This window comes from Vombatus ursinus, unplaced genomic scaffold (assembly GCF_900497805.2).
Source record: "Vombatus ursinus unplaced genomic scaffold, bare-nosed wombat genome assembly UNPS02014812.1, whole genome shotgun sequence".
In the NCBI taxonomy this organism is placed as follows: domain Eukaryota; kingdom Metazoa; phylum Chordata; class Mammalia; order Diprotodontia; family Vombatidae; genus Vombatus; species Vombatus ursinus.
Window position 1 is genome coordinate 74,687,192 of NW_020954590.1, and position 10,192 is coordinate 74,697,383.

Below are 10,192 nucleotides of genomic sequence, written 5' to 3' on the forward strand. Positions count from 1 at the left end.
AAGGGTACAGAGGAATTAGGATTGTCAGGAAGCTATATACATATACATATACATATACATATACATATACATATACACATGCATGCATGCATANAAGGGTACAGAGGAATTAGGATTGTCAGGAAGCTATATACATATACATATACATATACATACACATATACATATACATATACATATACACATGCATGCATGCATGCATGTGTGTATGTGAGTATACATACATATACACATCTGTATGTGCATATACATACACGCAGAGAGATGTGTATATATATGTATATATACATGCACCCACATTTATATGTATATATGTGTATATACACATGCACACGCACACATTTTGTGGTGGAAATATCTTAATAATTTATACCAGTTTTAAGTCAAATTTGCAACTCTTCAATAGTCTCTTCAAGATTAAGGAAACATTGGGAACACAAGATGGACAGGATTATTTCTGTTTGTTTGACCAATCCTACTGCTGGGAAATCAAAGATCTGATGACAGGTAAACACTCATTCCTCAGGAATACAAACCAAAACTCTTTTTGTCATTGTAAGTCAATAAAAACATCATTGTTTAGAATCACAGAATTTCACAGCTGGAAGTGGAGATGCTAAATGTCATTTAGGTTATAAAGAACTGCAGTCACATACCTGAAAAGGCATCCACTCTACAACATACCTGCAAAGTCTCTCTTTGAAGATCTTCACTGAGGGCAGCCTATTACTTCTCAAGACAGTCAATTCTATTTCTGGACAGTTAGGAAAGTTTTCCCTATATCAAGCCTAAATTTGCTTCCTAAAATTTCTCCCCTAGTTCTGTACTCTATGGCCAACCAGAACACATCTGATCTTTCCCCATGACAGCCCTTCAAATACTTGAAGACAGTTATAATGTTACCCTTAAGCCTTTGCTTCTCCAGCTCAAAAACACCCAGTTCCATCAACTGATCTTCAGACAAAATGATATTAATTCTTTAAAGAGTCTTAATAAACAAAAACCCTATTTTGCCAGCTATTCAGCTCAATTCAATCTTTCATGCACATGTAAATATTGAAAACACTAAACTGTTTAGTTTACTCACTTGAATTTCAAAATAACTCAGCTTTTATAACAGTTAAAAATCTGATTTGATTTAACCCTAATTCCATATCTATGCCAATTTCAAGGTCTGGGAATTCAGCCCAGGCTTTAAAAAGGATAGTTCTTTAATTTTTAAACTCACTCATTTTTTAAGAACAACTGTCTTGGGATACCATAAAATATGAAACAAAATAAAATGACAGATAATAAATGTCCCATAATGGTCTTGATTTATGGAGGAGCCTTCTTTTAAATATAACAAGGTTCTTGGCGAGGAAAAATTGTGAACAAAAATAGGTTTCCAACCAAGATATACAAACCAAAACTTTCATATGAGAAATATGATGGGGCCCATTTTAAAAAGTCCTGTATTAAAAGATTATCCATTTGCCAGGTGATGAATAGTGCCACCCATGGAGAATACTACTGCTACCTTGTTCATTGCCAGAAAGGAAATAAAGCCCTCATTTGTAACAGGTGTATTCAGTCAGAGGGCCTGTCTGCTAGGAGAGACTGCTTTTGCTATAGGAAGTTCTAGACTGCTAGTATCTTCCTCATAGCCAAAGGTAGTACCGAGTTTGAAGTACTATTGTTCTCTACAATCAATATTGCCATGAGTCCCACTAATCTCCCTTCACGCCCCCAGGAGCTTTGAGAAGGCCTTCTGTTATACTTCAGCATTTAGCACAGTGCCTTATACATAGGAGGTGACTTAATAAATGTTACTTGCCCTGGAAGGCCCAGTTACCCTGACAGATAATTATTAAATCTACCATTTTGTTCTCTGTTGTAGACCCATTCTTCAATTATCTCTGTTATTTAGCTCAAAGCAGGTACTGGGGTTACATATACTCATATTCTAGTAAATGAACAATTCATTTACCCTATCACGGCAACCTCTTTCTGAGATATTTCTCCTTAGGCCTCAGAGAAACAGACAATAATTTACCGATGTACATATGTCATCATTGCTTGTAAAAACCCAAAGAAGGCCCCTATACATGTATGTACACACACATACACACACACACACACACACACACAATCACCAATAAACAATTCTCTAGCAATTCTATGCTAATATCAAGTAATCTTTCTACTCATAATCCAGGTCTCCCTTCCCATGGGTCAAGTTTTGTCTGAGGTCCAAGTTACTAAATTGATATCAGAAAGGAGGCTGATTAACAAAATTAACTCTATCCCAATATATAAAGAACAGCAGAATAGTAATATAGTTATGTGTGAAACAATCTTAATGGTGAAAGTCACATGATTTATCAACATGTTCTTTAGAACTAAGCCATGAAAAGATATTGTCTTAGTAACAATAGAACTACTTCGCAAGAAAAGGTATTGTTCTGACATAATGGGAATTTAAGTATCTGGTTCCAATGAAAACTTTCTTATTTATTGAGCATATCTGTTTCCAAAAGTTAATCTCTACAGGAATTTCATCATCTTTAGAAGAAAGGAAACAGTGATTTGAGTGGGAGGAGATGGCTAGAGGGAAGGGAATCTGTGGGATTGAATCTGGCAACATTTAGGGTAGTGTAAGGCAGGAGAAAAAAGGAAGGCAAGAAGTGTTAGCATATGTCACCAAGATGAGTCTGAGACTTGGAGCTCTGGTGATTTCAAATTTTATCCTATTGTTCCTAAACTCCCTTTTTTCCCTTCTCTCTTCTCTTTACTAATTCTCAGCCCCTCAGTCCTCAACCGAGAGAATATTGTTTGTTGACAATCTAGGACTTGAAATTTACTGAAGTAAAATTTGTCATGTTGGAGAATGTGTCACTAGATCAGTCACAACTCTGAAACCATATGCTCATGTCTTTGTACTTTGCCTCCCTACTCTCCATTTTCATTTACCCTAACACAGCAACCTCTTTCTGAGATATTTCTCCTTAGGCCTCAGAGAAACAGACAATAAATTACCTATGTACATATGTCATCATTGCTTGTAAAAACCTGAAGAAGGCCCCTATACATGTATGTACACAACAAAAACATTGAATAGCTATACAAGTAAAGATTAAGGACAAAATACAATCTCTGTTTCCTCATGCAGACACACTGCATTAAATGAACTTTGCTTAAAATAGGGTACTCTTATAAATGACTCCATGGAAAGATAATTCCAGTGCTTAAGTGCTGCATTTATTATAGGTTACTAATCTTTGCAATTCAATCCCTTTGGAATCCTGTATCAGTCTCTCCCATATTTTCCTTTACTTTTTCTTTTTGTTTTAACCCGCTGAGCAGTTTTATATCCTACTGTGTAAAAGAAGGCTAGGAAGAACTCATGAAATATTGATGCTAAAGAAAGCATAATAGCAGTCAGCCAGGTGCCTTTATACCTTTCCTTTTATCTGCCACCATCTCAGAAAACCTCCTTGCTCTCGTTATGTAAGGACAAAAAGTCAAGAGTTCTTGCATTTTAATAAAACCAGAACTGACAATACTATAGTATACACATAAAACAACTTTGTCAAAATGACACAAATAGCTTCTAGGTCAGTTCTGTAACAAGCGGAATATTTAGCAATCAAATATGGCAGAAACAGGTTGGAATCCCTTTCAGTAGTCCATAAGATTAATAATAGCAGGTTGAAATAAAAATATAATTAGTTTACAAAGTTCATTTCTGAACCATGCAAAAGTAAACAACAACACATTGACTTAATTGGAGGCAATACTAAGAATTGGGATAGTATTCTGAACTTGGAGTTATGAAGACCTGCCTCTGCAACATACTAGCTGTGTAACCATGGGCAGGTCACTTTCTGTCATGTGTTTCAAGGAACACCATGGGACATTTCTACCAAAATCACAGAAGGGGAAAGTTGAAACACAGCCATATACCAGGCTGCCTCCTTAAAGATGTTAGGAGTGTAACCATGTAAAAATGAAAACAGAACACAGGCATAAAAGGATACATTAAAAGTTTTAGTACTTATAGACCATACTATAAAAGCTAGCACTGAATAATAATATTATTTTATTCTTTAGTTTTTTGTCTAAAGGGTTTTTTTTTCTTCTTTAGCTTAGATTGGAAATTCCTTAACGGTAGGGAATGTCTTCAATTTTTTTTTAAACCAGGAGTGCCTAGCACAGTGATAGGTATATATCAAAAACTAATTCTTGTTGGCTGAATAAATTATACTTCAGAAAACCATCTTGAGAGAGATACTAAAGAAACTGGAAACTAAGCTAAGTTTATGAAATTCATATATTGTTGCTTCTGGGTTCAGGATATAAGGTGAAAATTCACTGTGCAACTGATAATCCTTTAGTTTTCACTTTCTGGACAATATACTTTTTTCGTCGGTCAGTCAACAAGCATTTATCAAGTACTTACCATGTGCCAGACACTATACTAAGCACTTTTGTTTTTATGAAGGAAAAAAATTAAGGACCTACTATAATTTATAATTACTCAACTCTGAAGTCTCTCCTTATGCATAACAAATTGGCAAGGATGACAGTATTGGAATGGTTGTAGAAAGATAGACATGTTAATGTACTTTTGGTAACTTTTCAACCATTCTGGAAAGCAATTTGGAATTATGTTAAGAAAGTGACTAAATTGTCCATACCTTTGATGCTGAAATCTTACTTCTAAGCATATTCCACAAAGAAGACAATGAAAAGAAAGATCTCAAATTTTCCAAAATATTTATAGAAGTTTTTGTAGTAGCTAAGAACTAGAAACAAAGTATATGTCCATCAACTGAGGAACAGCTAAAGGATTTGGTCTGTGAATATAATGGAATACTCCTATATGTTAGAAGTGATGAATATGATGAATACAGAAAAGCATGGGAAGACGAACAATACATGAACTGATGCAAAGTGAAGTAAGCAGAACCAGGAAAACTAATGTTTTATTTTTATAAAAATAGATAACATTTAAACAGCACCTACTATGGGCAGGAACTGTGCTACATTCTTTACAAATATCTCATTTAATCCTCACAAGAGTGTCTAAAATCAGATTTGAACTCGGGTCTTCCTGACTCCAGGCCCAGCACTATATCACTGAGTTACCTAGCTCCCGATAAAATACAGCTGGATTGGAACTCAGGTCTTCTGGATTCCAGGCCCAGTGCTCCATCCCTTATTCCACCTATCTGACTATAAAAAACAATATAGACAATGACTGCAATGATGTGAATGTAAAGTTATAATTACTCCATTTATTCTATAATGTTATTAAGGTTGTACATTTGTTAATGCTAAGCCATTTTAATCTAGTCTGCATGGAGAAAGAAAAATCTAGGTCATTTTTTTGAAGAAGGGGAGGAATTCTGCTTAGATACTTGAAATTCATTTATAGTTAGTATTAAAGATAATTGTATGAATATAGGTTTATCTGAACTTGACTTGTGAACATGTTGTTCCTTACAGTCTTACTGTTAGGAACCAAGAAGATGAAAGAGCAAGGAGGGCTTCCTATGAACTCAGAACAGAAGGACTTCCAACCTGTGAAGAAAGGTAAAAATCTAACATTTAGATAGGATGTACTATAATACCAAAAATACTCACAAGAGTCTGGTTATAGTGTACAAAAATGAAAAGTTATGTTATTCCTTTTTTTACTTTTACTTTCTACTTTAATTTTTTTAATTCAATTCAATTTAATTCGATTTTTTAAATTCAATTTCAGCTCCAAATTCCACCCCCCAACCCCAACCATCACTGACTCTCTAACCAACTGAGAAAGCAAGAAAAACAAAACCTGTTACAAATATTTATACTCCAGCAAAACAAATTCCTGCATTAGCCATGCCCAAACAAAAAAAAAAAATTCAGCCTACACGCTGAGTCTACACTCACCTCTCTATCTACCGGTAGACAGCCCATTTTATCATAAGCCCTCAGGAATTGTAGTTGGTTCCATTATGTTGGGCAAAATTCCCAAGTTTTTAAATGCTGTTTTTTCTTCATAATATTGTTGCTATTGTATAAATTGTTCTCTTGGTTCTGTTCATTTCACTTTGCATCAGTTCATAAAAGTCTTCTCAGGTTTTTCTGAAACTATCTACTTTATTATTTCTTACAGCACAATAGTACTTTATCACATACTTATACCATAAGTTGTTCAGCCATTCACCAATTGATGGACCTTCAGTTTCCAATTCCCCATGAAAAGAGCTGTTACAAATATTTTGTACATATCAGTCCTTTCCCTCTTCCTTTGATTTCTTTGATGCATAGATATACTATTAGACTTAGTATAGACATAGTTGGTATTGATGGGTCAAAGGGTTTGCACAGTTTAATAGCTTTCTGGGCATAGTTCCAAATTACTTTCCAGAATGGCCAGACTACTTCATGGTCCCACCAAGAGTACATTAATATATCTATTATCCCAAACTCCTCCAGCATTTGTCATTTTCCTTTTTGTCAACTTTGCCAATCTGAAGCATGTAAGGTGGTACCTCATGAGTAGTTTTAATGTCCATTTCTCTCATTATTAGTGATTTAGAACATTTTTTCATATGACTACTGAGAGCTTGGATTTCTTCCTCTGAAAACAACCTATTCATATCCTTTAACCATTTAACAATTAAGGAATGGATTTTATTCTTACAAATTTGGCTCAATTCCTTTTATGTCTTAGAAATGTAATCTTTACCACGGAAACTTTTTGCAAAGATTCCACCCACACACACTCACACAATTTCCTACTTCTCCTCTAATTTTAGCTATATTGTTTTGCTTGTGCAAAGACATTTTAATTTTATGTGATCAAAGTTGTCCATTTTATCTCATGTGAGCCCCTCTATCTTTTGGTTGGTCATGAACCCTTCCTCTATCCATAGATCTGCCAGATAATTTCTTCCATGATCCTCTAATTTGTTTGTGATGGCATCCTTTATTTCTAAATTATATAACCCATTTGGAGCTTGTCTTGATATGCAGTGTGAAATATTAATTCCTAAATTTTGCCAACCTGCTCTTCAGTCTTCCCAAATGTCTTTGTCTAATAAAAAGGCCTTGTCCAAAAACTGGGACCTTTGGGTTCATCAAACATTAGACTACTGTGCTCATTTGCTTCTACATGTTATTAGTACTTAATCTGTTCCATTGATCAATTGCTCTATTTCTCATCCTAGTACCAAATTGTTTTAATGATTATGCTTTTCCATTATAGTCTGAGTTCTGGTACTGCCAGGCAACACTCTTTCCCACTTTTTAAAAAATTAATTTCCTTAATATTCTTGAACTTTTGTCCCTCCAGATAAATTTTGTTATTTTTTTCTAGTTCTATAGAGCAATACTTCAGTAGTTTGGTTGGTATGGTATGACACTGAATAGGCAAATTAATTTAGGTAGTATTTTTTACTACATGTTTCAGCCCTACCTTAAGCAATTATATTTCTCCCAAACTTTAGAACTATCTTTTGTAGTTTTGTAGTTTTGTTCATATAATTCTTGTGCGTATCTTTGCAGGTAGACTCCAAAATATTTTACACTATCTGTAGTTATTTTAAATGGAATTTCACTTTCTATCTCTTCTTGCTAGGTTCTTTGGTAATATCAGAAATGCTTATGATTTTTGTGGGTTTATTTTATATCCTAAAACTTTGATGAAGTTATTTATTGTTTTAATTAGTGTTTTAGTTGATTCTCTGGTATTCACTAAACAAATCATCACATCATCTACAAAAAGCAATAATTTTGGTTCCTCTTTGCTTATGCTTATTCCTTCAATTTAGTTTTTTTCTCTTATTGCTGTAGATAGCATTTCTGGTAATAGACATCATTGCTTTACCCCTAATCTCAAATGGAAAGGTCTCTAGCTTATCTCCATTACAGAAAATGCTAGCTCTTAGTTTTAGGTAGATAATGTTTATCAATTTAAGGGAAGTTCCACTTATTCCTATAATTTTTAGAGTTTTAACAGGAATGGGTATTATATCTTGTCAAAAGCTTTTTTTGCATCAATTGACATAATCATATAATTTTGGTTGTTTTTATTATTAATATAACCTGTTGTGTTCATAGATTTCCTGACATGGAACCAGTCCTGCAATCTTGGTATAAATCCAGCCTGGTGGTAGTGTGTTTAATCTTTCTGACATGTTGTAGTCTCCTTGCTAAGATTTTATTTAATTTTTTTGCATCGATATTTGTTAGGAATATTAGCTGATGGTTTTCTTTCTGTTTTGAATCTTTCTGGTTTTAGAATAAAGACTATATTTGTATTATGGAAGGAATTTGGTAGGAAATTATCTTTTCTTATTTTTTTTAACACTTAATGTAGTAGTAGAATTAATTGTCTTTAAATTCGCTTATAAATCCATTTGGTCCTGGAATTTTTGTCTTTGAAAGTTAATTTTTGGCATGTTCAATTTTCCCCCCAGGGTTACTTAAGCTCTCTATTTCTTGTTTTGTTGATCTGGGCAATTAATATTTTTTTTTGTAAATTCTCATCTATTTCACTTAGGTTATCAGTTTTAGTAGCACTTACTTGGGTGAAACAGTCCCTAATAAATTCTTTTATCTCTCCTTCATTGGTTATGAATTCAGCCTTTTCATTTTTGATACTGGCAATTTAGTTTTCTTCTTTTGTTTCTTGAAATAAGTTTAGTGAATGGCTTATCTGTTTTATTTTGTTATTCATGGGGGTGTTGGTTTTTTTTAATAACTCCTTTCATTTACTAAGTCAATCCTTCTTTTGCTTTCAATTTTGTTAATCTCACCTTTGATTTCAGGAATTTCTATTTTGATGCTTAAGTGGAGTGTTTAATAATTGTTGAGTTTCCAGGTTTTCTTTTGTTTTTTAGTTGAATGCCTATTTCACTGATTTGTTCTTTCTTTTATTGATAAAAGCATTTAGAAATGTAAATTTTCCCCTAACTACTCTTTGGCTTCATCTCACGAATTTTGATATGCTGTCTGTTTTCATATTTATTGAAATTTGAAGTTATTTATTATTTCTGATTTGTTATTTGACCCATGAATTCTTTAGGATTGTTACTTTGTTTCTAATTACAATTTAATCTTTGTTTCAAAGGCCCTTTATTAAATGTAATTTTATAGCATTTTAGTCAATAAGAGATACTTTTAATATTTCTTCTCTTCTCCATTTGTTTGGAAGTTGTTATGCCTTAATACATGGTCAATTTTTGTGAAGATGCCATACATAACTGAGAAATAGGTATACACCTTTTGATTCCTATTCAATATTCTCCAAAGGACTATCATATCTAACTACTTTAAAATTCTATTCTATTTCTTTTCTTGCTTATTATTTGTTAGACTTATCTTGGCCTAAGAGGGGATAAATTGAGGTCCTCCACTATTATAGTTTTGCTCTCTCTTTCCTTTTATAATCCATTTAACTTTCCCTTTAAGAATTTAAAGGCCATACTATTGGTGCATATATGTTTAGTATTGATGTTAATTCATTGTCTATGTTATCCTTTAGCAAAATATGGTTTCCCAGTTTGTTGCTTTTAATTAGGTCTCTTTTTCCTTTTGTTTTGTCTGAGATCATGATTTCTATCCTTGCCTTTGAAAAATTCAGCTGAAACATAATAGATTGTGCTCCAGCCTCTTATTTTAATTCTGTGTGTATCTTTCTATTTCAAATGTGTTTCTTGTAAGCAATGTATTGCTGGATAATGGTTTCTAATCCTCTTTTGTTTTATATGTGAGTTCATCCCATTCACATTTACAGTTATGATTGCTAACTGCATTTCTCTTCATCTACTTTTTCTTCTCGTCTTTCCTGTCACTCTTTTTTTTAATTTATCCATCTATCCACTTACTTATTTATTTTATTTGGTTATTTATTCTTACAAAAATGAATTGTGCAAGCTTCCTTTTCAAACATAACAATGACAGTTGCAATACAAAAACTGTCCACAAGACGATGAATGCTAGAATCTTCAGAGTAGGTGGATTGGAAAAATGAAGTTCAGAACTAATGTTAACATAAAAATATTCACAAAGAGAAGCAGCAGATGATAGCCTGGCTGGCTCTTTTCTTGTCCCTCTTTAAGAGATTGTTTTGCTTCTGCCTAATTCCATTCTTTTCTACCTTCCTTCTAATTCTCCCTTCTCCCTTTCTTCCCTTTCTTCCCCTTTCCATGTGGTG

At 33.4% G+C, this 10,192-nt stretch overlaps 1 protein-coding gene across 2 annotated transcripts in view; it reads left to right on the plus strand.

Annotated features, from left to right (window-relative positions):
* Positions 1-10,192, plus strand: part of LOC114054242 (regulator of G-protein signaling 20-like) — a 126,395-nt gene that overhangs the window by 104,642 nt on the left and 11,561 nt on the right. For both annotated transcript variants that reach the window (XM_027877420.1, XM_027877421.1), the window contains one exon: positions 5,491-5,577. In XM_027877420.1, the coding sequence (XP_027733221.1) occupies positions 5,491-5,577 (87 nt within the window). The remainder of the gene's footprint in view (positions 1-5,490; positions 5,578-10,192) is intronic.